Here is a 27,497-nt window from a genome sequence, read left to right on the forward strand (position 1 = left end):
ACCTTCGGTCCAAGCTGGTGAGCTTTTGCTCAAACCAGATGAGCTCGCGCTTAAACTGGCGACATCAGGGTTTCAAACCTGGGTCCTCCGAATCCCAGTTCGATGCTCTATCCACTGTGCCACCGCCTGGTCAGGCCTCTCTCTTTCTCTTAAGCTCTAAGAGACCCCAGGAGACTTGCAACCTGAGGAGCAATGAGCAGGTCTCAGGATAATGCCCTGAACATGTTTCCAAGGCCCCCTTTTGTTTGTCTGCTCAGTCCTTTCTGAGTATATTACTGCATGGCCAATAAATCCTTGCTTTACTTGGGGGAAAAGAGAGAGAGAGAGATACTTTAAGGAGGACCTGCACTTGAATAATCACTATCTCTCCTAGGACACTCAGGTAAATCACTTATCATCTGTGCTTCAATTTCCTCATCTGTAAAATGAGGCTGATAATCCTGATGAGGTTTCATGGGTCAGATGAGATAAAGCACTAACATATACATAGGAAGCGCTCAAGAAACCTTAACCAGCCTGACCAGACGGTGGCGCAGTGGCTAGACCATCCGACTGGGATGCGGAGGACCCGACCCAGGTTTGAGACCCCAGAGGTCGCCAGCTTGAGCGCAGGCAAAGCTTACCAGCTTGGACCCAAGTTCACTGGCTCGAGCAAGGGGTTACTCAGTCTGCTGGAGGCCCACGGTAAAGGCACATATGAAAAAGCAATCAATGAACAACTAAGGCAGGGGTCCCCAAACTTTTTACACAGGGGGCCAGTTCACTGTTCCTCAAAAAAACTATGAACAAATCCCTATGCACACTGCACATGTTATTTTATTTATTTATTTTTTTTTTACACTTGATCTTAGCCAAAAAGCCGAGAAGCGATATATTTATTTATTTATTTTATTATTTTTTTTTCTGAAGCTGGAAACGGGGAGAGACAGACAGACTCCCGCATGCGCCCGACCGGGACCCACCTGGCACGCCCACCAGGGGGCGACGCTCTGCCCCTCCGGGGCGTCACTCTGCCGCGACCAGAGCCACTCTAGCGCCTGGGGCAGAGGCCAAGGAGCCATCCCCAGCGCCCGGGCCATCTTTGCTCCAATGGAGCCTCGCTGCGGGAGGGGAAGAGAGAGACAGAGAGGAAGGAGAGGGGGAGGGGTGGAGAGGCAGATGGACGCTTCTCCTGTGTGCCCTGGCCGGAATCGAACCTGGGACTTCTGCACGCCAGGCCAATGCTCTACCACTGAGCCAACCGGCCAGGGCCTATTTATTTTTTTAAAAAAGAGTACTTTATTTTTTTTACAGAGTCAGAGAGATGGATAGATAGGGACAGACAGGAACGCAGAGAGATGAGAAGCATCAATTAATCAGATTTTCGTTGTGGCACCTTAGTTGTTCATTGATTGCTCTCTCATATGTACCTTGACTGTGGAGCTACAGCAGACTGAGTAACCCCTTGCTCAAGCCAGCAACCTTGGGTCCAAGCTGGTGAGCTTTACTCAAACCAGATGAGCCTGCACTGAAGCTGGTGACCTCGGGTTCTTGAACCTGGGTCCTCCGAATCCCAGTCCGACGCTCTATCCACTGCACCATAGCCTGGTCAGGCACATACCTTATTTTATTTTATTTTATTTTATTATTTTTTTTTTTTTCATTTTTCTGAAGCTGGAAACAGGGAGAGACAGTCAGACAGACTCCCCGCATGCGCCTGACCGGGATCCACCCGGCACGCCCACCAGGGGCGATGCTCTGCCCACCGGGGGGCGATGCTCTGCCCATCCTGGGCGTCGCCATGTTGCGACCAGAGCCACTCTAGCACCTGGGGCAGAGGCCACAGAGCCATCCCCAGCGCCCGGGCCATCTTTGCTCCAATGGAGCCTTGGCTGCGGGAGGGGAAGAGAGAGACAGAGAGGAAGGAGAGGGGGAGGGGTGGAGAAGCAAATGGGCGCTTCTCCTGTGTGCCCTGGCTGGGAATCGAACCCGGGTCCTCCGCACGCTAGGCCGACGCTCTACCGCTGAGCCAACCGGCCAGGGCCCACATACCTTATTTTAAAGTAAAAAAACAAAACGGGAACAAATACAATATTTAAAATAAAGAAGTAAATTTAAATCAACAAACTGAACAGTATTTCAATGGGAACTATGGGCCTGCTTTTGGCTAATGAGATGGTCAATGTCTGATTTTATATTTGTCACTGCTAGCTGTAACAAGTGATATGACGAGTTTTCGGAGCCGTGACGCGTGCGTCCGGCGTCACTGGAAGTAGTACTGTACGTGAGCGACGCCGCGCTTTGGGCGCTGCCACATACAGTACTCCGGAATCCAGTGCTCCTCTCACTGATCACCAATGAAAGAGGTGCCTCTTCCGGAAGTGCAGAGGGGACAGATAAATGGCCTCAGGGGGCCGCAGTTTGGGGACCCCTGAACTAAGGTGTCCCAACAAAAAACTGATGATTGATGCTTATCTCTCTTCATTCCTGTCTGTCTGTCCCTATCTATCTCTCTCTCTGACTCTATATCTGTCTCTGTAAAAAATAAATAAATAAATAAACCTTAACTATATTATAACTATTTCCAGGAAGAGTGACCAAGACCCTGATTCATTGTTGACATCTGACCCAGGGCTATATAGAATTAGATGGCTGTAAGTATCTTAGACATCTGCACCAACAATGGAGGGATATATGTGGCCTGGTGTCATCCTGGGAGGCCACGGAAAGTCAAGAATAGAACCAAGACCCTGGCTCCTAGTCAGCAAGTGCTCTGTCCATTCTATGCCCGGTTTTGTTCTCACCTAGCTACTCTCTTCTGTTAGGGTTGGCTTTTCTTCACACTCCCTTTCTCCTGTTTCCTGGAGGTTCTGGGTGGTTCTCCTGCCCATTCAGGTTGCTGGGTCTGGAGGAAAGAAAATGGTGGCTTCACACAGAGCAGCAGCAGAAGAAGCCCTGATTTCTCTGGAGAAAAAGTTTAAATACCATCCTTTCCAGCCCTGGCCGGCTGGCTCAGTGGTATAGCATCAGCCCAGCATGTGGAAGTTCCCGGTTCGATTCCCAGTCAGGGCACACAGGAGAAGCGTTCATTTGCTTCTCCACCCTTCCCCCTCTCCCTTCTCTCTATCTCTCTCTTCTCCTCGCACAGCCAAAGCTCCATTGGAGGAAAGTTGGCCCAGGTGCTGAGGATGGCTCTATGGCATTCACCTCAGGTGCTAGAATGGCTCCAGTTACAACGGAGCAATGCCCTAGATGGGCAGAGCATCGCCCCCTAGTGGGTTTGCTGGGTGGATCATGGTTAGGCGCATGCGGGAGTCTGTCTCTCTGCCTCCCCACTCTCACTTCAGAAAAATACAAAAAGAAAAATAAATACCATCCTTTTCTTTCCATCCTTTTGGGATATTCTGGCTTTAGAGTCTGGTGCCAAGATAAATTGAGGGACATGATGTGTGTGGAATGTTGATTATATGGTTCTAACATTTTTTCACTCTCCTGGAATTGTTTTATCTTTCCTCCCTCATAGGACTGCACTCATCACCCCTTGCCTTGCAAAGTATCTATAACTCAGTGTTTGTGAAGTCTGCACCACAATACTGCTGGGGGGAGTGTTTGTGCTGAGTAAAATGAGGGGAACAGGGGTATGATTCTGTTTGGGAAGGTCTCTGAGGAATGTGTGCATTTTGGTCTGTGTGTGGTGAGCAGTTTTTTTTATGTGCACTACTCATGTGATACAAGCATGTGCAATAGTGTGTGCTATTCTTAAGGGTATGAGGGTTGTATGGTGTGAGAGATGTGTGTAGTAGGTTACTATGAATGCAGTGGATCCTGCTTCCAGCACCGGGCAAGAATATGGAGACACATAAGGTTGTATGATTGAAATAAAATAAAGCACTAACATAGGACGATTTAAAAAATTTTACCTAGCCTGACCAGGCGGTGGTGCAGTGGATAGAGCGTCGAACTGGGACATAGAGGACCCAGGTTCAAAACCCCGAGGTCGCTGGCTTGAATGTGGGCTCATCCGGCTTGAGCCCAAGGTCATTGGCTTGAGCAAGGGGTCACTAGCTCTGCTGTAGCTCCTATGATAAAGCAATCACTGAACAACTAAGGAGCTGCAACAAAGAATTGATGCTTCTCCTCTGTCTGTCCCAATCTATCCCTCTGTCCCTCTCTCTGACTTTCTCTGTCTGTCAAAATAATAATAATAATAATAATAATAAATAAAAACCTTATCTATATTGCCCTGCCTGAATAACTTGATTGATCGTCCTGATATCCAAAGGTTGCTGGTTCAATTCCCAGTCAGGACACATACAGACACAAATTGATGTTTCTGTCTGTCTGTCTCCCTCTCTCTCTAAAAATCAATAAATAAAAATTTTCCATGGCTGGATAGCTCGGTTGGTTAGAGCATCCTCCTGAAGCACAGATGTTGTGGGTTTGATTCCTCTGTCAGGGCACATGCTCTTTCCTCTTTCCTGCTCTCTCCCATCTTCTCTCTAAGATCAATAAAATACACATTAAAAAATAAAAACTTGGGAAAAAGTAATCAAGATCCTAGTTCTGTGTTAACATCTTTACTGGGCAGTATTTCTCTGGGTCAGGGTGCCCCATAGGGGCTAGAAGGAAATGCTGGTAAGGGGCTCTGGTGGTGGGTGCCACAGGGGGCCTGGGAATGGACATCAAGACCTCATCTGAGGAGCTTGCCGGAAGAGAGAGCTCAAGTTAGGCTGGTCTCCCGGCACGGCTGGAAGAACCTTAGAAGAACCGGGTGGAGGTTGGAGACAGTCCCTCCCCAAGCCGGAGGGAGAGGTTCAAGTGTAGACTGGGAGCGGGGCTAAGAGGCGTAGCAAGGTTCGGAAGGGATTGGGAGGGGCCAGGAGCCGGACGAAGTGGGAGGCTGAGAGAATGGATGGGGCGGGGCTAAGAACGGGGCTTGGGGCGGGGCTAAAGTCTGGGGTGGGTAGGGGTAAGAGCTGGGGATAGACCTGGAGAGGAACTAGGGATGGAATTAAGGGCTGGGCTTGAGTGGCCGAGCTAAGGTTTAGACCTGAAATAAAGGGGAGGTACGAAGGTTCAAGTGGGACAAAGAGGGAAGAGCCTGAAAGGAGCTGGGGTGCCCCCGATGAAGAACGCAGCTGAGTCTTAAACTTGGGCTGAGAAGACAAAGCAGCCTACCGCGGGGGTGGGGGGAGGTGGGGGGAGGGGTTGTGCAAGCATGAGGTGGAGTTAAGGGCTGGACGGGGGCGAAACTGAGATTGGGGCTCAGCCAAGCTGAGGTGCAGGTTTGGACTTCTGCAAGGAAGAGTCTTGTAGCGGGAGAACTGAGCTGAGAGCGATGTGGGTCAGGACAACAATGACAATTGAAAGGTGGACTGAAAGAGAGACTGAGGACAATGCCAGCTCCTGGGATGACAGCAGCAGCGGTAAAGAGAGGGCGCGGCAGAAAATTAGAGGGAGGCTTCGAGCTGCGGTGTTGGCACTGGGGCTGTGTAGAAAGCGTGAGCCTGACAAGGAAGGCGGGGCCAAGGGCTGGTAGGGGCGGAGTTAGAGTTGGGCGGCGGGCTCACGTCGAGCCGCAAACCAATGACTGAGGACTGGCGTCCTAAGGACCTGGAGAATAACCTCTGGCTTTGGCTGGAGCTGTCTGGCTAGAGAGCAAGAGTTGTAACTCCTGTTTGTATGGCTGGAAGGCATAGCTGTGCCGACGCCGGGGGCGCAGACCGTCGCCCAAGAAGTGCGGGGCCTGGCTGGAGCCCATGGTCTAGGTACAGCGTCCACTCTGTTGCCGGGGCTTGGGAGGACAGTTCTACTGACTCTTAGGGCAAGGAATCTGGAGGTTCCATCCGTGACATCACAATCATCTACAGGTGTGGGCGGGGCCAGGACGGCATTTCCAAGGAAACACGCCTTGCTCCTGTTTGCTCCCTCCTCTTCCTTCTTTCCCTTCCTTGGATTTTCCCTCCCTTCCTTTCTCCCCCGCCCCCCCTTCCCTCCTTCCCTCTCCCATTTAGCTGCTCCTGGTGTTCAACCTGGAACCGCGCGGCCGGTGCTGCAAGGGTAGGGGGGAGCTCCTCAGCCCGCAGAACAAATGAGCATAACCTGTGAGTTTTGAGTGAGACCTCTGCACCCCGAATATGTTCTACCGAGAAAGAGACCACAAGCCTCCCTCTTCCTTTCAAGCTTATCACCCTCCTCATTCATTATGAAGTCTCCCCCACCCCACTCTCCTGTTTAACCTCAGTCACTTCTGCCGCAGGAGCTCTGGACTGCTGCTTCATTCGGAGCTGTCTCGTTCTGTCTGTGAAACTAGAAAGCAGATTTCCTTCCTCAGGTCTGAGGAGAGTTACTAAATCCTATCCCTTGGCAAACAGTTACGATTGTCAGGGCTTCTTGGAGCTTGGAGGAAGTTAGTGGATCTGCAAACAGGTTTTTTCATGGTGACTCTGCAGACAGCAAGGAAAGTAGAGTCAGACAAAGCAGAGTTTGAATCCTGACCCTTAGCTCAGGGCCCTCTGGCCTAACCTTAGGCTCGGGCTGGATAAGGGAGGCTGTGGGAAGCAGGACAGGTAAAACCAGAGGGTGAGGAATTGGCTGTGTTAAAGTTGAGGTGTAGTAGGAAGTGACATCTGACAGGGCAGGTTTTGGATAGGTATTCCAATAGAAGGCTGAAAGAACAGATTCTGGAGCCAGGAAGACTGGGTTTGCTTTTATTTTTTTAAAAAAGATTGATTTAATTTAAAAAATATTTTAGAAAGAGAAGAGGAGAGAAACATTGATTTGTTCCACTTATGCATTCATTGGTAGATTCTTTTTTAAAAATTAATTAATTTATTTATTCATTTTAGAGAGGAGAGGGTAAGACAGAGAGAGAGAAAGAGAGAGAGAGAGGAGAGACAGAGAGAGAGAAGGGGGGAAGGAGCTGGAAGCATCAACTCCCATATGTGCCTTGACCAGGCAAGCCCAGGGTTTCGAACTGGCGACCTCAGCATTGGTAGATTCTTGTATGTGCCCTAAGTGGGGATCGAGCCTGCAACTGTGGCATGTCAGGATGACATTCTTTTATTTATTTATTTATTTATTATTATTATTTTTTTATTAATTCTGAAGCTGGAAACGGGGAGAGACAGTCAGACAGACTCCCGCATGCGCCCGACCGGGATCCACCTGGCTCGCCCACCAGGGGCGACGCTCTGCCCACCAGGGGGCGATGCTCTGCCCCTCCGCTACCAGAGCCACTCTAGCGCCTGGGGCAGAGGCCAAGGAGCCATCCCCAGCGCCCGGGCCATCTTTGCTCCAATGGAGCCTTGGCTGCGGGAGGGGAAGAGAGAGACAGAGAGGAAGGAGGGGGTGGGGGTGGAGAAGCAAATGGGCGCTTCTCCTATGTGCCCTGGCTGGGAATCGAACCCGGGTCCCCCGCATGCCAGGCCGACGCTCTACTGCTGAGCCAACTGGCCAGGGCCTCAGGATGACATTCTAATCAACCAATGCGACCTCAGCATTCCAGGTCGATGCTTTATTCACTGCGCCACCACAGGTCAGGCCTCAGGCCTTGTTTTTCAAGTTGCTATAAATACATGAGGTACCCTGGCAGGGTAAAGGGGCATAAGACCTGTGTGACCAAATTCTACATGGATAGCATTGTTCTTTCCAAGATGAGCAGGTATTTCTGGGGAATGGGAAGCAGGAGAGAAGGAATAGAGAAGGCAAAGGATGAGAGGGAGGAAGTGATAACTGAGAAAGGAATCAAGGCCCGGGTCCTGGGTGAGGGGCATGATAAGGAGTTATGATAAGGGCATCATCCTGAAGGCAGTAAGAGGAATGTGGTGGACCAGTTGGCATTCTAGAAAACTTAGTTTGGCTGTATTGTGAGAACTGGATGAGGGTAGGGAGGCAGGAAGGCCAGGCAGGAGGCTACTGTCATTGTCTTGGTCAGAGATTATGAGAGTGTGAACCTGAACCGAGACAGAGGCAGATGTGGGAGCAGATAGGCATGATAAGACTTGGTGATCAGGTTGGTATAGAAGCAAGGGAAAGGATAACCCCCAGATTTCTAGTTGTGGTGTCTGTTGGTCCCTGAAATGGAAGATACAAGAGGGGTGGTCTTGGAAGGAAGCGAAAAGAACCTCCACGAAGACTTTGGCTGTATGCTCAGGAGAGCAGTCTGGATTGGAGACCCAGATTTTTAAATTTAATTTTAATTTTTATTAAATTTATTGGGGTGACAATGTTTAATAAAATAATATGTTTCAGGAGTACAATTCTATAACACATCATGAGCTCCAACAAGATTTATGTCATTTTACTGGTGGTGCTGAAACCATGGAAGTGGATGCCATGATCTAAGACAAGTTTGTAGAGTGTTCTGAGAAGGAGAGCAAAGACAGAACCTTGGTAATCATCAATTTTAGGGGTACAACACACAAAGAGGCAATGGCAGAGGGGTTAGGAAAAAAGTAAAGAGGTAGACAGAGAAGGAAGAGAGGGATGAGAGGTCTGCATAGAAGCCAAAGGAACAGAGTATGCAGAAGAAAGAGATTCATTGGTTAACAGGGTGAAGTGAGATAAGAGGAAAAGAAGGCCACTGGGTTCGGCTGTTGGGAAATTGCTGATAACCTTTGCCGAGCTAGTCCCGAGCGGCTGGGATGGCTGCCGTGTGGAGGTGGCTGGAACTGAGAGGTGAAGATTCTGAGCTCACTGGAGGTAGGGACTGGGCCTCCGTCACAGGTGTCCAGTGGAGCTATCCAGTATGTCTCTTTAATGATTGAAAAGGAAGATGGGTGGGATATACAGTGGTAGAAGGAGAAACAGGGTTCATAGAGTGTTTTGCTTAAAGGTATTCATTGCCTATAGGGAAAACACACCATTAAAGAGTGAAAATTCTGGCTGGGACCCAGAGTTCAGGTGCTTTGGGCAGGAGGAAGGAGGGACACTTGCTGAGGCTGGAAGAGAGCTGATGAGGGTGGGCGCAGCCACAGGGAAGGCTGGCGAGGTGATGCGCGGAGAGGAACAGCAGCAGGGTGGGAGTTCCCAGGGGAGTGCTGGAAGTTTAATTCATGCAGTACATTTTGAATACTTACTGTGCTGTGGAAAATAGGAGCTGACCAGGAAATGTAGAAAGATGACCAAGTGCTACTGAAGACCCAATGGAAGTCCCCAAACAATCAGCTTCCCTTCCTTCTTAAGCACAGCTCAGCTCCTGATGTCCCACAGGACAGAGTTAATTGTGGGGAGAAAAGGAAAGCGGCAGACTCTACCCTGTGGTTGTTGGTACAGCTGCTGTCCCAGTTGGAGTTCTGCTGAAAGACAACTTCTGACTGGGCTGCACACACCGCCTTGCCAGTTTCTGGAACTGTCCCTCCTTGCCTGGACTGGCTCACTCCTGATATTTTCCAGATTCAGCTCCTATTATGCTTCCTCCAAGAAGATTTTCCTAATCTCACCCCCCCACACACGCTGTCTGGTTCTCTGCTTCCACAGGCCTTGCTCCCCCCACTTCCCTCCTGTCAGTGTCTGCTTCATGCCACTGTTAGAGGCTATTCTACATACCTCCCCTGCATCCCTCTTTTCAACCCCTCTACCAGCCCCTTGAGAGCAGGGACTGTTTTCTTTCTTTTTTTTTTTTTTTTGTATTTTTCTGAAGCTGGAAACGGGGATAGACAGTCAGACAGACTCCCGCATGCGCCCGACCGGGATCCACCCGGCACACCCACCAGGGGGCGACGCTCTGTCCCGACCAGAGCCACTCCAGCGCCTGGGGCAGAGGCCAAGGAGCCATCCCCAGAGCCGGGGCCATCTTTGCTCCAATGGAGCCTCGCTGCGGGAGGGGAAGAGAGAGACAGAGAGGAAGGAGAGGGGAAGGGGTGGAGAAGCAGATGGGCGCCTCTCCTGTGTGCCCTGGCTGGGAATCGAACCCGGGACTTCTGCACGCCAGGCCGACGCTCTACCACTGAGCCAACCGGCCAGGGCCCATTTTCTTTTGTTTTAAATCTCTGCATCGCCAGGATGCAGCTGGGGCCTGATACCTGGGGAGTCTCAGCATTTGTTTATGAATGAATGGCGGGGGAGAGGGAGCCGCTGCCCTTCTACACTCTCTCAGATGTAAGCAGGTTACCCAGCTGGGAAAGAGGACATCTGCTGGCTGGTGTGGTGTCTAGCACTGATGTATCAACCTTCTCCTCTGAAGGTGGGTCCAGGAGAATCGCTGGCCCCCGGGGTTCCCACCACCCCTAACTTGGGAAAGCTGATACCTGGTGATAAGCAGGAGGGTGGGAAGTGTTTGGTTCTGAAAGGGTTACCCTGCCCCTCCCACCACCACCATTTATCCCTTACTCATGCCAGAGAGGGCCCCTTCTGAGACCACAGTCATCCCTTTGTATATAACACTTTACAGTGCACAAATATCTTTGACAACAACCTTGCAAAGTTGGTATTACCACCATTCCCATTTTGTGGATAAGAAAATGAAGGCTCAGAGAAGTAAAGTAAATGGCCCTTAGTTACCCAGCAAGAGGCAGAGCCAACAGTTGGACTCAGGCTCATTTGACTTCAAGTTCAGGACACTTGCCACTATGCTGCCCATTGTCCCAACTCAACAGTGCTGAAGAAAGCTGAGGTGGTGGCATTCCCAGGTCCTGCCTTACATGCTTATGAAGAAAGGGCGTGAGAGGTCAGGTTTGATCCCCAAGTCAGGGAACATACAGAAACAGATAGATGTTTCTTTTCTTTCTTTCTTTCTTTTTTTTTTTGCAAGAGAGAGACAGACAGGAAGGGAGAGAGATGAGAAGCATCAATTCTTCGTTGCAGTACCTTAGTTGTTCACTGATGGCTTTCTCATATGTGCCTTAACCAGAGGCTCCAGCAGAGCCAGTGACCCCTTGCTCAAGCCAGCGACCTTGGGCTCAAGCCAGTGACTTTGGGGTCATGTCTTTGATCCCACGCTCAAGCTGGGGACCTTGGGGATCCCAGGCCAGCTCTCTATCTAGTGTGCCACTGCCTGTTCAGGCTAGATGTTTCTCTCTCCCTTCCTCTCTCTAAAATCAATCAATTAAAAAGGGGGTGGCATGAGGGGAGAAGAAAGGGAGGTCATGAAATAGGTCAAGGGAATATGGGGGGACCTAGGACCCTCACAGACTGGTAGGGGGAAGGGAAGGGAGGAGGAATGTGGAGCAAGGCTCAGACCAAGCTACTGTCTACTCATCTCTCAAGTACTTTTATGCCTCTTGGACTAACACCCCTCCAGCCTGGGTTATATGAGGTCTTGCCCCAGTTCCATGCTTTGTAGGCGGGGGATAAAGGCACAATCCTCCTGGCCTATTTGGGGGGGAGTTAGTCAGCTGTAGCACCCCAAGCCAGACTGCCACGGAAGTCATTGGTGCTCGCCCACTTCTTCCTCCCGAAGGGTGGAGCCAGAGTCCGGGGATACCTGCAGGAAGGTGCCTTGTCTTCCCTCTCTGCCCTGATATGTAAGACCCTGGGTATGCGTAGTCACTTTACAGGCTTACCTTTTAGAGGTGGCCGGAGTGGAGACCCATTGGGAGACTGCAGCCTTAGGCAGGGTCGGGGTGAGGCAGCACAGGTAGAGGTAGGAGACTCCAGTGTGTGTCCAGGACTTGCATTCAGTTGAGTAAAAGTGGGAACCTTTCTCCAGGGCTTCCCCCTACTCCCAAATTCTCACCTCAGCAGCTTCTCCCTGTGCTGCCTACAAGGGGTAGAAGCGCTCAGGCGGGGGTGGGTTGTTCAAGTCTGTGGCTCTAGGGACTCGGGAGAGAGAATGGAAAAGTGGGAATCTGATGATTCAGAAGCAGGGAAAGAATCAAGCGAGTGGGAAAGGGGAGAGACGTGAGAAAGGTGTCTGAAGAGGGGAGGGAAGAGGAAGGAACCAAGTCCGGAGAAGCCAAGGGGCAGGACGTGCAGCGGGTTAGGCCTGAGCCGCTGTCCTAGCCGGAGTCAGCACGCTGTAGCAGGCGCTGGGGCTGGGTGGCTTCCGAGGCCGGCCGTGTGGGCTCAGGGGAAGACCTGCGCCTCTGCAGGGCAGGCACGGGAACTAAGAATGCTGTTGTTGCTGGCTGTAATGGCTGGGGACTCTGAGGTCACACTCCAGTTTGTCATGGCAGGAGGGCCCTTCCCCACGAGGCCCCCTGTGGGGTCAGGTGGCTGACAGCTCCTAGCGGATGGGTGAGGAGAGCAGGCGGCAGTGGAGAGCCCCAGGCAGATAAGCTCCCATGGAAGGCAGGGAGGGCAAGAGCCAGGCGTCACAGCACAGCAAGGGAGAGTTGGTGAGAACCTCGGCGAGACATTTTGGGGGGAGTCTGCAGTGGGTAGGCAGATTCATCCAGCAGACTGGGGAAAGGGGAGTGCTGAGACCTGGAGGTCCTGGGCTGAATTACTACTATGAAGTAGAAACAGCAGGGGTGGGGGGTAGGTGGCAGGTGAATTTGGTAGAGCCTATAGATGGACATGTGGGAAGGGAGACTCACAGATGTGCTGCTGCCGCCACCCCGGTGTGACCCAGACTCCTACGCCTTAGGTGAATTCAAGGACTCTGACAGGTACTGCTGGAAACACAAACCGTGCACCAGGCATAGCATCCACCCCTTCACCTCTGACTATGGTCACCATGACGTGCACCTGCACTCTGCCAGCCACTGCAACTGCGATTCGAGGTAAGGACCCTCCTCCTTGGCACACCCCACAGCCCAGGAGACTCCTGGGCAAAGGCAGGTCCAGACTTTCACTGCAGTGCCCTCCTTAGCTTTGACTAGGTGCTGCCAGCCCAGCCCAGCCCAGCTTTGTAAACCTGGCTCTGCTCCAAGAGCAACGGGGAGGAGGTCTTTTGGTGACTTGGGCTGAGCCTGGAGTTACTACTGGGACAGCCCACTGTCCTTCAGGCTTCTGGCTCTGGGTCCCTGGGGAGTCCTGGAGATGTGGAAGCCAGGCTGAGTTCCCTGTGGCAGGGTGAAGGACTGCTCAGAGACGACAAATAGCAGCAACTCTCGAGATGTAAGCCCAACTTGCTCCCGAGATGTGGGCTCAACCTGTCTCAACATCATCCAAAGCCCCTGCCCTGCGCTCATCCCAGAGGAAGAGTACGTGGAGCGGGTCTGGTATGGCTGGTGAGTGCTGGTAGGCTCATGGAGGGCACTAGCACTGTGGGGGCTTGGTCCTCACTCTGTCAACCTCCTTTTTCCTGTCCTTCCTCCCAGGTGCAAAAGCTACAGGCCTATCTCTGTGGCACTTATCCACCATCCCATCCACCATGAGTGTGGGGCAGATGACCTAAATGAGGAAGAGGAGGAAGAAAGGAAGCCTCCCATCCCGACCCAGGTGGGGCCCACTACCAAACCACCTCCTGACACAGGCATAGGAATGGGCACGATGACAGGTAACCCAGACTCAGCGGCTCCCATCACCATCTGGCGCTCGGAGAGCCCCACAGGGAAGTCCCAGGACAGCAAAGTTATCAAGAAGGTCAAGAAGAAAAAGGAAAAAGAGAAAGACAAGGAGGAGACAGATGAGAAGACAAAGCTGAAGAAAAAAGTCAAGAAAGGCAAGCTGACTAAAAAGAAGAGCCCAGTTAAATCGGAATCTTCACCTCCAGACAGGAGCCGATCAGTGAGCCAAAGGGAGTCAGAGTCCAGCCCAGATAGCCGGGAAGACCTGGAGAGTGAGGCCAGTTACAATGACCCCAGGCAGGAACGCTCCAGTGAGGAAACCGTGGAGTCTTCATTGCCCAGGAAGAGAGAGAAGAATGCGGTCCAGGGCAAGAAACCTGGGGCAAAGGCCTCTCCAGTCAAGAAGATCAACAAGAGGAAATCTCTCCCAGCACCAAACCCCAATCTTAGTTGAGGCCAGGGCTACCAGGGTGAAGAATAAATGTAATCAAGCCTGTAGCTGATCCCCTGCTGCTGTTCTCTCTCCCTCCAACTTGGCTACTTCTGGGGGAAGGGGGTGCAGCTCTGGGCATAGCTGGAGCAAAGGGACTAGGGCGCTGGGACTGCTGGGTTTCTAAAGGAGAATTCATCTTTCTAGAGGAAGTCCATGGGAAAGTAGGTGGGAGGTTAGGGGCGGGGCTCTGTAACAGCCTAGACCCAGGATAGGAGAAGAGCACATCTGGGTGGGGTGGGAAGGAGGCTTCCACCTACTGGGACACTGGTCTGTGTTAAATCCACCCTGGGACAGGCGGGACTGTCTATAGTGATACCCCTAATAAATGGAACCTTTTAACCCACTCTGCCACTGTGCCTGGCTTTCCCTCGTTTAAGTGGCTCTGAAGAAGGCGCTGGTAGCACCAAAGGGAACATGGTGTTACCAGCTGTTCGGCCCTGCTCCTGCTAGGCCCTTCTAGACCTTTTGTGATAAAGGAAACTGAACTGAGTTCCCCAAAGAAGGCCAGCCCCTTTCTGCCTTCCCTCCACTCCTGCCATTAAAAGATCTTTTTTTTTTTTTTTTTAAAGACTTTATTTATTCATTTTAGAGAGGAGAGAAGGAGAGAGAGAGAAGGGAAGGGAGGAGCAGGAAGCATCAACTCCCATATGTGCCTTGACCAGGTAATCCCAGGGTTTTAAACCAGCGACCTCAGCATCCCAGGTCGACGCTTTATCCACTGCGCCACCACAGGTCAGGCCAATAAAAGATCTTGAATGAAGAAAAGCAAGGGAGGGAGCTCTCCAGTTTGAACAGCAGTGGCCTTTCTGACTTCCCTGCTGAGCCTCAAGCAGAGGAAAGGCAGTGGAAAGCCTTGTTTCCCAGCACCGACTCACAGAGCTAGTAGACAAAACCCTTGTGAAGAAACACAGGGAAATCAGGAGTCCAGAACGAAAGAGGCAGTGGGGCTGGGGGAAAGGATGGGGGGACTGCCGTGCCCTGCAACAGCCCGGCTCACTTTTCCGGGGCCAGTGCATGTGTGCAGCAGGCGAGTGTGGGGCCCATCCTGGGTCAGACACACGTGACTGGTGTAGAAGTTCTGTCAGAGACTAAGACCCTGCTGGCAAAAAGGGAAGAGAGATGCAGGGGGTCAAGCTGAGAAACCCAGATTTGTGGCCTTTCTCATGTGTTCAAGTCTACAGATGCTCCTCGATTTGCAATGGGTTTACATCTTGATATGGAATCATCTTTAGGTTTAAAAGGCATTTAATACACCTGAACACAACTTAGCCCAGTCTACTTTAAATGTGTTCTGAACACTTACATTGGCCTACAGCCAGACAAAAATTATCTGTTACCCTGGTGATTGTGTGCCTGCCTCCTGCATATCGCTGGCCTGGGAAAACAGCAAAATTCAAAATTCGAGGTATAGTTTCTACTGAATGTGTATAACTTTCACACTGTTATAAAGTTGAAAAATTTTAGGCTGAACTATCATTAAGTTGGGAACCATCTGTAGTACGCATACTAGATGGGGATGGCTATGTGTGAGCGGAAATAATAGCAGCTAACGTTTACTAAGGCCTCACGAGGTCCCAGGCGTTGGGCCTTGCACTTCACACATTCTATCTGTCCTCACAGATGCCCTGATGAGGTAGGTATCACCTTCTCCGTTTTATAGATGCACTGGCTTAGCAACAGCAGGAGTGCGCTCAAGGTCACAGGGCTGGGAAGTGGAACAGGAATGTGATACCACGCAATCCGATGCAGAAGCTAACTGCTTTTCTGAGTTGCTGCCTCTCTGACGGACTGAAAGAGGAAGTTGGGGAGCCCTCAGGGCTCCAAATAATGTTTTGAAAGTCACCCCTCAAGAGCCAGAGAGTGAGAGAGAGGCTTTGCCAAGTGCTCTGTAGAAACACTGTTTATTCAAATGACAGGCAGAAAGCAGCGGTGGCAGCAGGTGGGTGAAGGTGGTCAGGTGGGGGCTGGGCAGGTTAGCACTGCAACCCTACTCCCCTGTAATCCTGCTTTGATAGCCACCCAAGTTGTTGGTATTAGGGTCAAAAACATTTCCCCTCCTCTCCCTCCTGCCCCAAACTGAATAAATAGCATCTATCTCCCCACAAGAGCTGAGGGAGACTTGTGCTGAGCTTGCTGCCCGGTCACAGCCCCAAGTCAGGTAAGGGCAGAAGCTCAAAATGGCTTGTAGGGGAGTAGAATACAAAACTGTTCCACTCTCATTCTCATCTTCCTCGTCTTCCTTCCTGCCACACTCTCTTCCCAGCCTAGTCCCAGGAGAGGCGGTTGGTGAGGGCCTGGAGTGGGAGTGAATTGTCGCCTAGCATATACTGATCTCAAGTTCACAAGGCCATCCAGCCTGTCACTCATCCAGGCTGACCACCAAAGAGAATGTCAATTCACACCACTTTATGGACAGAAAAGAGGAGCAGGGAATGAGGCAGGCCTCTCCCAGCCTCAGAGGTAACCAGAGTCCTGGGAGCAGGCCCCCTACCGATCCATCTCGTCCAAGAGAGGGGTGGCATCGCCAGCAATGGACATGGGGGTGCTTTCGATCATGGGGCTGGGGGAGGGCCGAGGCGTCAGCCGCTGCTTCTGTTTCCGCCGCTCTGCCTCCTTCTCCTGCAGCCACTGCTCCGCCATCTTCCCCCAGTCGATGGCTGCATGGCTGTTGGACCTGGGAGGGAGAAGAAGGGGCCTTTCAGATTAGAACTCTCCAGAGCCTCCCTAGAAGGAAGCCTTCCCACCAAGCTCTGGAGAACATCCACCCTTGCAGAAATGGACCTCAATACCATGCTGCCCTCTTCAGTCATCTCCCAGAGAGCAGTCCTCATGGGAACACCACCTGAGTCATGGCTCTCAGAAGACCTAGAGTACCTGCTGATGCTAAGCCCTTGGCCTCTTGACAGCACCTGCCCCTACCAACAGCTTGCTGCATAACCACCCGTATACTTACTTTGGCTGTTGCTGCCGTTGCCGAGAGCTGGAGGAGGGCTGGGGCTGGGCCTGGGCAGACTGTGGCGTGGTGCTGGCCTGTAGCTGATGGTACTGTGGTGTGGTGATGGGTTGGCTTGGGGTCGTGTAGGAGTAGCTGGGAGTCATTAGTGGCGTGGCCACTGGCTGCTGGGCTGGTGTTGGGAACACCTGGAGAAAAATGAACAGTTAAATGGGGATGGGTCGGGGCATATTTAGCCTTCCTATGAATTTCTGGAAAGCTGAAAATTTGGGCTCATCATAAAGATTTCCAGCTGATCCTCTCCTGAGCAGTATGTAGCTCTGAGCAGCAGAGGCAGGCCAATGGGATGGGGCCTCCTGTTCCTGACCACTTGACGTTTCTAGTGGCTTGAGAGTTCCAAAGATCCCAAAGGGCTCTGAAGAAAGGTCAGACCTTCTCTGATTCCCTTTCCTTCAAATGGGCCCAAGGAAAAGGAACACTTTTTGGGAGACAGTTCCCAAGGCCCATCCAGGTATGTAGAAGTGGGCACTGCCAATGGCCAGTCTATGGACACGGATTGGCAAAGGATGACTGTTCCCTTTCACTCTTCCCCACCCTCCACAAAGAGCTTCCTCTCCAAGCTACATACGTGGTAAGCACTGCTGCCTCCTCCACTGCCACCATAGCCATACTGGCTGGAGGCCCACTGGGCTGGGGTGGCATTAGGGTTCTGTCCTTGGCCCGTCACAGCAGCAATGGCACTGAACATCTGTGAGGTCATGTTCTGGGGCAGGGCATTCACAGCCCGTGTCAGATCTGTAAGCAGGAAGAGGTGGAAGATGGGCACATTAGAGGTAGAAGTCCTAGCTTTAACCCTGTGAGACAGTCCTAGGCATGAGCTCCTTACCTGCAAGGTTGATGTTAGCTGGGGTAGCATTGATAGAAGCAGGTGTCCGGGTCCTGCTGCTGCTACTGGGGGTGATTCCTATAGAAACAGCCAGAGTCAGTTATGTTTCTAGTTTCACAACTTAGGGGACTGAAAGAGGTACTGAAAAAAAAATGAAGCTACATAGGCAAAGTAGATGGAGGAACTTCCTGATGCTAGGAGTCTGGAGAAAGAGTAAGAGCTGCAATACAGCCCATACCTCACCCCTCTCACGGAAGGCCAATTAGCGATTGCCTTGATTCAGAGCCTTGGTGTCCTTCCAACCACTCCCCAGAAGTCAGAGAACACAATTCACCTGGTACAGGATCCTGATAATGATCCTTAAACCATCTGAAAAGTCCATTCACAGTTGGGAAGATCTGGCCCCGGTACCGGAATCCTTCTGGAGTCACCGTTACGTACTCTATCCTGGGATTTTGGAAGAAAACATGCATTAGATACCATTCAGGGCCAGCCGTGAGAAAGTGGTCAGAACAGATCTCCACCATGTGAAGTAGCCGCACTGAGTGCTAGGGGAAAGAAGAAATGAAATAGGCAGTCCCTGATCCTGTCAAAGGAGGCTGAAGCAGGGGAGGTGAGGTGTGCACAGCAGATTACAGTTAAGGCCAGGAGTGAGTAGCCCCTGGGGTGCTTATGTACAAGCTGCCAGAGGAAGACTTGCTGGGGGATGGCTCACCATCCCAGGCTGCAGTATGATGGCAGCACTCTGCAGGTGAGGGTGGAACTGAGGTCACAGAGCATCAGGGTGGAAGAGGGGTTTCCCTTGGGAGCAAAACACAACTCCCCATGAACCGGAATCTGGAAGCGCTTCTGGAAGGTGATTAGTCTGTCCTTATTCAACACTTGGCAGGGCAGAGCGTAGATAAGGCGATGGGCTCTGGGTTCATACCCAGTTCTAGTTCCAGTTTTGGCTCTGCCACTCATCACCTAAATGTCTGAAGTTACTAAACACGAATTTCAGCTTCGTATGTAGAATGAGAGTAATAGCACTAATACTTACAGGGTGCTTGTGAAAAATAGAGAGAGTGCATGTAAACACTTATCACACAATACCTAAAATAGAGTTGTGCTCATCTTGGCAAGGTAGCTCAGCTGGTTAGAGCATTGTCCCAATATGCTAAGGTTGTAGGTTTGATCCCTGGTCAGGGCACATACAAGAATCAATCAATGGCCTGACCGGGCGGTGGCGCAGTGGATAGAGCGTTGGACTGGGATATGGAAGACCCAGGTTCAAGATCGCCAGCTTGAGCGAGGGCTCACCAGCTTGAGCCCAAGGTTGTTGGCTCGAGCAAGGGGTTACTCGGTCTGCTTAAGGCCCGCAGTCAAGGCACATATGAGAAAGCAATCAATGAATTAAGGTGTTGCAACGTGCAACGAAAAACTAATGATTGATGCTTCTCATCTCTCCGTTCCTGTCTGTCTCTATCTATCCCTCTCTCTTAAAAAAAAAAAAATCAATCAATGAATGCATAAGTAAAACAACAAATTAATGTTTCTATTTCTCTTCTTTCCTCTCTCTAAAATCAATAAAAAAAAAGAGCTGTGTTCAATAAAGGATAGCTGTCAACAGATAAAGTTAAGTATGGCAAAGTTCTCATTTATGTTAAGCTGAAACCTACTTCCTAAATCATCTGCTCAAGTGTTCCTTCTGCAACAGAGTCTGTGCCCCTTTCCACCAGAAGCTATCACACTGCCTCTGCTCCTGGTTAAATAAAGGTCCTGTTCCTCCTGGGACAGTATCAAACCTCCACAGACCCCTGGCTGCAAATCTCTGGAAGCATGATGGTGAGTCAGAAAAGGATTCCCAGAAATGAGCACGATATTCCAAATGTGCCCAAGATGATGCAGGGTCCACAGTCTAGACCAGGGGTAGTCAACCTTTTTTATACCTACCGCCCACTTTTGTATCTCTTTTAGTAGTAAAATTTTCTAACCGCCCACCGGTTCCACAGTAATGCTGATTTATAAAGTAGAGAAGTAACTTTACTTTATAAAATTTATAAAGCAAAGTTACAGTAAGTTAAAGCATATAATAATAATTACTTACCAAGTACTTTATGTAGGATTTTCGCTGTTTGGCAGAATAAATCTTTATAAAACAACTTACTATAGTTAAATCTATCTTTTTATTTATACTTTGGTTGCTCCGCTACCGCCCACCATGAGAGCTGGAATGCCCACTAGTGGGTGGTAGGGACCAGGTTGACTACCACTGCTCTAGAGCTTCTTGTCATCTGGCCACCAGTCCCTTACTACTATTGCCTATGCCGTGTATTATACATAGGCAGCACAGGGTTTGTCAGAGCAGAAATGCATAAGCCTTGGCTAAGGGCCAAAGGGAGGATGAGGGCGTAAAGGAGGCCAGTATGGTAACAAACACAAAGAAAGCAGGTCTAAGGAAACTGAACTTTGTCTAATTCAGGGTGGGCTCCAGATAAAGGAATACCTAGGAAGGCCAGTCTGTTAGTCATACAGAAAGGGAGCAGAAAGGGTCAATGGTAGGAAGAGATGCTCCCCCTCTTCTGTGTGGAAGAAGTTAGCACACTATAGCAACAGCAAGCCACCATGTACAGAAAGCCCTGGCAAGCGTGAAGACAGTGAAAAGGAGAGAGCAGTGTGCTGGCTCCCACCTTTGCCAGTCAGGTGGATAGAGTATCAGACGATTTCCATCACTTCTTGGAAGGGGGGAAAAGAATGCAAAAGGAACACCTTTCCACAGGGTTGAGAAAATCATCATTTTTATTGAATCTTTGCCTTTTGCCTCTAAAGCCTCCTCCTTCTCTTACCCCATCTCCAACCTCCACCTCTATTCTCAAGAGATAAAGGGAAAGGCAGTTAGAACCAGAGAGAGGCTCCAGGGCCTCTAACTCCCCTGCTCGCCTGTCTGTGGACCCCAGCGGCAGCACCTTCTCAGCACCAGTGCTCACCTGGGTTTACCCCGGGGCTGGTATCCCAGTAGGAACTTGCCGGGCAGTTCCTTGCAGGCACAGATGAAATAAGGGATGAAGGTGGGCTTCTCCTTCTTAGTTTTGATGAGCAGCTCCTCTAATTTCTGGGGGTAGAATGAGGGGGAGAGGTTGGGATAGCACCATGCTTGGTAGACAATGTCTGGCGTATACATGATGGACATCTCCTTCACCAGTTGAGGAACCCCTACACTGAAGGGAAATCACACATCCTTAAGTGACTGGGCGGTGTCATCCCTCAAGGGGCCCTGGGCTCACCTTACGGTCCCCACTGCTGCAGTCCTGATAATACTTGTGGTTCAAAAGGTCCCGCGCAAAGGATGCCATAGGCTGGACATAGCGGGCAACAATCTCATCCAAGTCTTCAAATTCCTATGGGAAGAAGATAAAGGTTCCATGTGTCATACATAACCAGAGCTGAGTCTTGGCCTTTTATCAAATCTACTTCGGTGAGAACTCATGGGAGGGAGAGGACTTCTCAGGGCTGCTGTAGCCTCACTCCATTGCAAAGTCCCTTCAATTTTGAGCTCTGTTTGAGCTGTGCCCATATTTAAAGCCTACAGGGCACAAAGTCATTTAAATCATAACTTTGACTCTCCCTTGGTGCTTGGGAACAACAGGGTACTTCATAAAATTTTACTCGACTGGCCCTGGCCAGTTGGCTCAGTGGTAGAGTGTCGGCCTGGCGTGCAGGAGTCCCGGGTTCGATTCCTGGCCAGGGCACACAGGAGAAGCTCCCGTCTGCTTCTCCACCCCTCCCCCTCTCCTTCCTCTTTGTCTCTCTTCTTCCCCTCCCGCAGCCAAGGCTTCACTGGAGCAAAGTTGGCCCGGGTGCTGAGGATGGCTCTGTGGCCGCTGCCTCAGGCACTAGAATGACTCTGGTCGCAACAGAGCAATGCCCCAGATGGGCAGAGCATCGCCCCCTAGTGGGCATGCTGGGTAGATCCCACTTGGGCGCATGCGGGAGTCTGTCTGACTGCCTCTCTGTTTCCAACTTCAGAAAAATACAAAAAATACAACAACAAAAAAATTTTACTCGACTAAAAACAGAGAAACTTGATGCATACGTGTGCACTTGTGTGCACCTGCATGTGTATTTTCTCCTCTTCTTTCACTCGGTCTCTTTAGGTAGTCTATTTTAAAATTTGAAGGACAAGGAAGAAGGGCCAAATATACAAAATTAATATAAAATGACTCATTTCACAACCAATCTCCTATGTGGTGTTTTGTGTAGCTAAAACACATGCAATGCATATAAGTTACTAATGCCTGGTAAAGCGGCCAGAAAAGGCTTGTTTCTGGAAGCAGATGTGAGGATGCGAAGTGAACAGGAGCGGGTTCTTACCTCACTGTTTATCCACAGGGTGGCTCCCAGGCTGAAGGCATTTTCTTTGCCCTCTTCCCGCACGTCCACGTGCTGGTAGATGCCGTCACTGACCTTCCAGGTCACTGTCAGGTGATTCTCGCCCTTGCTGCTTGGTCGGATGATCACATCGCCTTGGTCCATGGTCTCCATCATCTTTTCTGCTTGCTTGAAATTTATATTATGGAAGGATGGATGTGCAATCACTCGCTTGATATATGCTAAAGAGGGCAGGAAAGAAGTACAGATCAGGTGATGGGACTGGGAACCATCAGCAATGAAACAAACCATGGCTTAATTTCTTTCCTCTTTTTTCTTGAGAGGAAGGGGAGGGGGAGAGAAGGAAGGGAAGGGGGAGGGAGAGAGAGAGGGCTGGAGAGAGAGAGAGAAAGAGAGAGGAAGAGGCATCAACTCATTCCATTTAGTTATAGCATTGATTGCTTCTCATATGTGCCCTGACTGGGGCTCGAACTAGTGCCCTCGGGGTAGACCTCTGACCAGGGCTTGAACCAGCGATCTCAAGGTCAAGCCAGTGCCCTCAGCACTCTGGGATGATGCTCTATTCATTGTGCCACCAGCCAGGGTCATAGCTTAATTTCTGACCGACTTGAATTCTGACTCTTTTGCCCTCTGTGGGCCTGGATTCTCTGACGTGAAAGATGTATTTACCTGGGTTCCTAGGGTTCTGACACAATGAAGTATTAGCAAAGAAAATGTGATCCAAGAAGACCCTGGTTTCTGGCCTCAGCAACTCAAAGCTGAGCACTCGCTCTCACTGGGAGGCTGAGCAAGGGAAACCGCCATTAGCACATGTATCATACAGGGGGGTGCTGCCAAGACTTGGGTGCACAGGCAGGGTGGTGGGCACACTCACTGGTCCGCTGCTGTTTCCGCTTCATGTCCTCTTCCTGCTTGTGGTCTGCTGCTTCAGCATCGAAGTCATAGTAAGTGTCCTTGGGCAGTTTCCACTCATTGTTCCTGTCCATGAGGTCTGAGGTGCGGCAGGTCAGATCTGCGCTAAACTTCTCGATGTCAATCTTCATGATGCGGCAGTGAACAGTCATTCCCACCTAGATCCACAGAACATTTGAGCTGGAAGGGACAAAGATGATCTAGCCCAATGCCCTATTTTACATTTAAGTAAACCAAAGTTCCGGCAGAAAGATGAAGTGACTTGCCCAAAGCCAGCCAGCTACTGAGTGGCAGATGAGTTCAGGGTTGTGTCCGGTCTGTAGACTACAAGCTGTGTCTTGTACTAATGTCTCCTGCTGTGTCTTGTACTAATGTCTCCTGCTGTGTCTTGTACTAATGTCTCCTACTCTAGGGCAGGAAAACCAAGTGGAATCTACTGGGACCTATCCTGCCACTGGGCAGTTTTCCCTTTTCTCATAAAGTTGCCTAGTTACTGCTCCTAGGAGAAGATCAAAGTCTAGCTGCCCTATTTGGAAAGAAGAAAAATAATAGCTGTTGTTGTTTTTTTTTTTTTAACTTTACCCTTGACTTGAGCCTGTCTGTCTAAACAGTGGCAAAAGCCAGTCACTCTGAATAACTTTCCTTTTGAAAATCTCCATACCTTCATTTTTTAGGAACAAAGAGTCTTTGTACAGCCTTCCTAAGTCTACAGTTCTCAGGGTTCACAAAAATTAGAACCAGAGAATTTGACATATCTGAGACCAGCCATGTTACAAACTAACTGGGTAAGGCCCTGGCCGGTTGGCTCAGCGGTAGAGCGTCGGCCTGGAGTGCGGGGGACCCGGGTTCAATTCCTGGCCAGGGCACATAGGAGAAGCACCCATTTGCTTCTCCACCCCCCCTCCTTCCTCTCTGTCTCTCTCTTCCCCTCCCGCAGCCAAGGCTCCATTGGAGCAAAGATGGCCCAGGCGCTGGGGATGGCTCCTTGGCCTCTGCCCCAGGCGCTAGAGTGGCTCTGGTTGCGGCAGAGCGACGCCCGGGAGGGGCAGAGCATCGCCCCCTGGTGGGCAGAGCGTCGACCCTGGTGGGCATGCTGGGTGGATCCTGGTCGGGCGCATGCGTGAGTCTGTCTGACTGTCTCTCCCCGTTTCCGGCTTCAGAGAAATAAAAACAAAACAAAACAAAACAAAAAAAAACAAACACAAACTAACTGGGTAATACTGGAAAAGGCATTTGAATTTCTCTATAAAAGAAGGTACAATTTCCTTCCCCATTGGATGGTGAGATTACAGACAACATACGTAAATGTCAAGTGCTGGTACCTAGCGTGTATGCACAGAATTAATGGCAGGAGAGTATTAAACATAAAAAGATTTTGACCTTTGTGTTTTCCAGCACTTAATGCTGGGCCCTGCTTCCTGCCTCCTGGACTAAACCACAGCTTTCCACACAGGAAGAGGCAGCCCTCTCCCAAAGCACTGGCAACTTGATGAAATTTCACAAGGCAGTGAACAAAAGCACTGAGATGCTTCTTGCCCTGGCTTCTTCCAACTAGTTGTAAATCCTCCTGAAACTCTCACACTGTCAGCAGTTACTGGGAGCAGAGCCTAACTTCTGGTGGGGATAGCCCAATGTTAAAGAGAGCCCAGTTTAGGCAGCTGAAAACTGATGCCTTAGCCCAGTCATTCACTTACCTTCACTCGCTCCTCCGGTCGCTTCACCACTTTGTCACTGAGAAATTTGGTGGGGATGAAGCCGGTTACACCATTGTCCAGCCGTGTTTTGACACCGATGGCCTGGCCTGGGCATGAACCGCTGTCAAAGTGGTTCCAGACCTGAGGGCATCAGGAGAGGCACTTGATCATTAAGATTCTGGAGCTAACTCACTCAGAAAAGAGCTGCCAAGTGTCATAATTTATTTTACTGCTAACACCTGGAATAATGGTATGAAAACTCAATGACTTAGCCAGCCACCAACACAGAGCCTCAATGTTCTTTGACTCATAACTCATACTGACACCACTGACCAGCAAATCAATACACATATATATTTTAACTTTTTCCACTGATTTGAGAGGGGGGGGGGGGAAGAGATAGAAGGATCAACTTGTTTCATTTAGTTGTTCCATTTAGTTGTCTACTCATTGATTGCTTCTGTTTTTAGTTGGAGGAGGATACGTGCCCTGACCACAGGTAGAACCTGCAGCCTCTGGGATGCCGGGTTGATGCTTTATTAACAAAGCTGGTCTTGGCCAGGGCAAATCAATCTTTTATGTTAGTCTAACCTACATGTCCTTCTAGCTGAAACTGAGTCCAGTCCCTCTCTACCATTCTGTTCTGACCTAGTGGGCATAAGAAACAACGTCGGTTTCCTCAGAACTCATTTCAGTGAACCAGTTAACGCTTAGCTTTCTATTTATTTTGGACAAAGTCCACCAGATTCTTTTATTGGGTAAAGTTGAGAAATTGTCTTTTACAATCTGCCTAAGGTTTGAAGACCCAGAAAAAGCTTTCAGGGTGACTTTAATGAGTTCTGACCAGAAGAAAGGCAGATGATGTAGAGGAATGTGTGAAAATAAAAATGTGTTTTGAGAACAAAAAAAATTGAAGGGAGCCTACAGATACCTTCTAGCTAGCACAGGGATGCTATGCCTCCCTTGTGGGTAAGAAATACATGTCCTCATGTCTCTGATCTCGTTGAGCTAGATGCCCTGAGGATGTGAAACAAAGGTGAAGGGCTGAGCTAGGACAGATAATTTCTGACTAGCATATTGAGGGACTTGATGTTAGACCTGTGTGTGTTCAGTCCTCTTCCCTGTGCATTCATCTCATAAGAAAGCATGTCCTAGATATCCCCATTTCCTATTCCTTCAAGGACACTGAGACCGCTCACTTAAGGAAATTCAGTGGCCACAGTAACACTGCAGCACATACCTCGCTTAGTTCGGGGAAGTTGTCCTGCTGACAGAAGGGGCACTGCCATAGCCCTGTCTCATCGTTTCGGATTGCCTGGTCATAGCTCTCACCCTGTGGACGCCTGTGGGCAATGCCAGTGACGTTGCAGATGATGAGCTTTCCTGGAGGAAGGGGAGAGAACCAGGAAGGGAAGGAGAACAGGGATCAGGCTGAGAACTGGCGAGGTGACTTCTTCCCCAACCTTTTAGTGGAAGAACATCTGACTTATGCCATTTGCCCTGATGGCCCTCACATCTTTGAGAAGGGAGATCTTTCCCTGACTTGATGACATGGGAAAATGAGGCTTATAAAAGTGAATTCATGAAGATCGCACAGCAGGTTAAAACATAGTTTGACCTTGCCCTGGCCGGTTGGCTCAGCGGTAGAGTGTCAGCCTAGCGTGCGGAGGACCCGGGTTCGATTCCCGGCCAGGGCACATAGGAGAAGCGCCCATTTGCTTCTCCACCCCTCCGCCGCGCCTTCCTCTCTGTCTCTCTCTTCCCTTCCCGCAGCCAAGGCTCCATTGGAGCAAAGATGGCCCGGGCGCTGGGGATGGCTCTGTGGCCTCTGCCCCAGGCGCTAGAGTGGCTCTGGTCGCAACATGGCAACGCCCAGGATGGGCAGAGCATCGCCCCTGGTGGGCGTGCCGGGTGGATCCCGGTCGGGCGCATGCGGGAATCTGTCTGACTGTCTCTCCCTGTTTCCAGCTTCAGAAAAATACAAAAAACAAAAAAACAATAACAAAAACAAAAAAAAACCATAGTTGTTTGACCTTGAACTCAGCTCTGACTTCTTGTCCAGGGCTCTATAATCTTTTCAAAAGCTTCCCTGGTATAGTAAAAACCTGCCTTACTCTGTTGGAGTCATTCCTTAGTTCAAATATATACAGTAAGCACATCTTTCCCACCCTTACATATCCTCCTCCAACTAAAAACAGACCCAGAACTTACCAATGTAAAAGGTCTCTGGCGTTTCTCTGGTTAACATATTGAAGATTTCCTCTGTGTTGGGAGAGCGGTAGGGTGTCCTGAGGTCCTTATACCGACAGCTTAGCTCTGCCCGGATGTCGTACAGGGTGATGTGTTTGTCACCGTATCCCTGGGGAAGAAGCGCATCAAGAAAAGCCTTGCAACTGCTCCTCACCCCAAGCCCTGAGGCCTTCAATGAAAGGAGTAGGCTAGGTGGTTTCTCTCAGGGCTTCTTATTTCTTCTTTTCTCCCAAGATGAAAGGTTTTCAAACTTTTTCTTAGCCATGTAACACTGATTTAATAACCAAAGGGCTTCACAGAACCCCAATGTATAAAACAGAGAACTACGAAGCTGCACTGCTGGAAAGGCAACTCTACGTCCGAGCCCCTCCAAGATCCCCCCCCAGTGACTGTGGTGGCCTTGGCTGCTCAGTAAGCAGACTGAAAACTTCTTTGAGAAACCCAGTATGCATGGGGAAAGAGGAGAGCAAAATCAAGTCTCTCACACTAATAATATGGGGTTTCCCTGGAGACTTGCTGCCTGGGTCTCCTCTCACCTCAGCCACGTGGGATAGTTTTTGTGCCAGGC

The 27,497-nt window shown here is 50.3% G+C and overlaps 2 protein-coding genes across 7 annotated transcripts in view; one reads left to right on the forward strand and one right to left on the reverse strand.

The window, feature by feature from the left end:
- Positions 1–6,010: 6,010 nt before the first annotated feature.
- Positions 6,011–14,388, forward strand: PROCA1 (protein interacting with cyclin A1). 4 transcript variants are annotated; one of them, XM_066366269.1, is made up of 5 exons: positions 6,011–6,083; positions 10,079–10,165; positions 12,509–12,644; positions 12,936–13,094; positions 13,185–14,388. In XM_066366269.1, the coding sequence occupies exons 1-5, from the start codon at positions 6,071–6,073 to the stop codon at positions 13,825–13,827; spliced, it is 1,038 nt and encodes a 345-aa protein (XP_066222366.1). In that variant the 5' UTR covers positions 6,011–6,070; the 3' UTR covers positions 13,828–14,388. The 4 variants fall into 4 exon arrangements, with proteins under 4 accessions (XP_066222366.1, XP_066222369.1, XP_066222367.1 ...); XM_066366272.1 differs by lacking the exon at positions 12,936–13,094; XM_066366270.1 differs by lacking the exon at positions 10,079–10,165 and having other exon boundaries at positions 6,029–6,083.
- A 1,360-nt stretch (positions 14,389–15,748) lies between these two features.
- The window catches only part of SUPT6H (SPT6 homolog, histone chaperone and transcription elongation factor), a 42,028-nt gene continuing 30,279 nt past the window's right edge, over positions 15,749–27,497 (reverse strand). For all 3 annotated transcript variants that reach the window (XM_066363679.1, XM_066363678.1, XM_066363680.1), the window contains 12 exons: positions 26,891–27,038; positions 25,920–26,062; positions 24,680–24,820; positions 22,948–23,143; positions 22,056–22,294; positions 20,969–21,082; positions 20,672–20,796; positions 18,040–18,152; positions 17,706–17,783; positions 17,448–17,614; positions 16,820–17,007; positions 15,749–16,540 (listed from right to left, as the gene is read on the reverse strand). In XM_066363679.1, the coding sequence (XP_066219776.1) occupies positions 16,354–16,540; positions 16,820–17,007; positions 17,448–17,614; positions 17,706–17,783; positions 18,040–18,152; positions 20,672–20,796; positions 20,969–21,082; positions 22,056–22,294; positions 22,948–23,143; positions 24,680–24,820; positions 25,920–26,062; positions 26,891–27,038 (1,839 nt within the window). In that variant the 3' untranslated portion in view covers positions 15,749–16,353. The remainder of the gene's footprint in view (positions 16,541–16,819; positions 17,008–17,447; positions 17,615–17,705; positions 17,784–18,039; positions 18,153–20,671; positions 20,797–20,968; positions 21,083–22,055; positions 22,295–22,947; positions 23,144–24,679; positions 24,821–25,919; positions 26,063–26,890; positions 27,039–27,497) is intronic.

Source organism: Saccopteryx leptura, chromosome 2, assembly GCF_036850995.1.
Source record: "Saccopteryx leptura isolate mSacLep1 chromosome 2, mSacLep1_pri_phased_curated, whole genome shotgun sequence".
Taxonomy (NCBI): domain Eukaryota; kingdom Metazoa; phylum Chordata; class Mammalia; order Chiroptera; family Emballonuridae; genus Saccopteryx; species Saccopteryx leptura.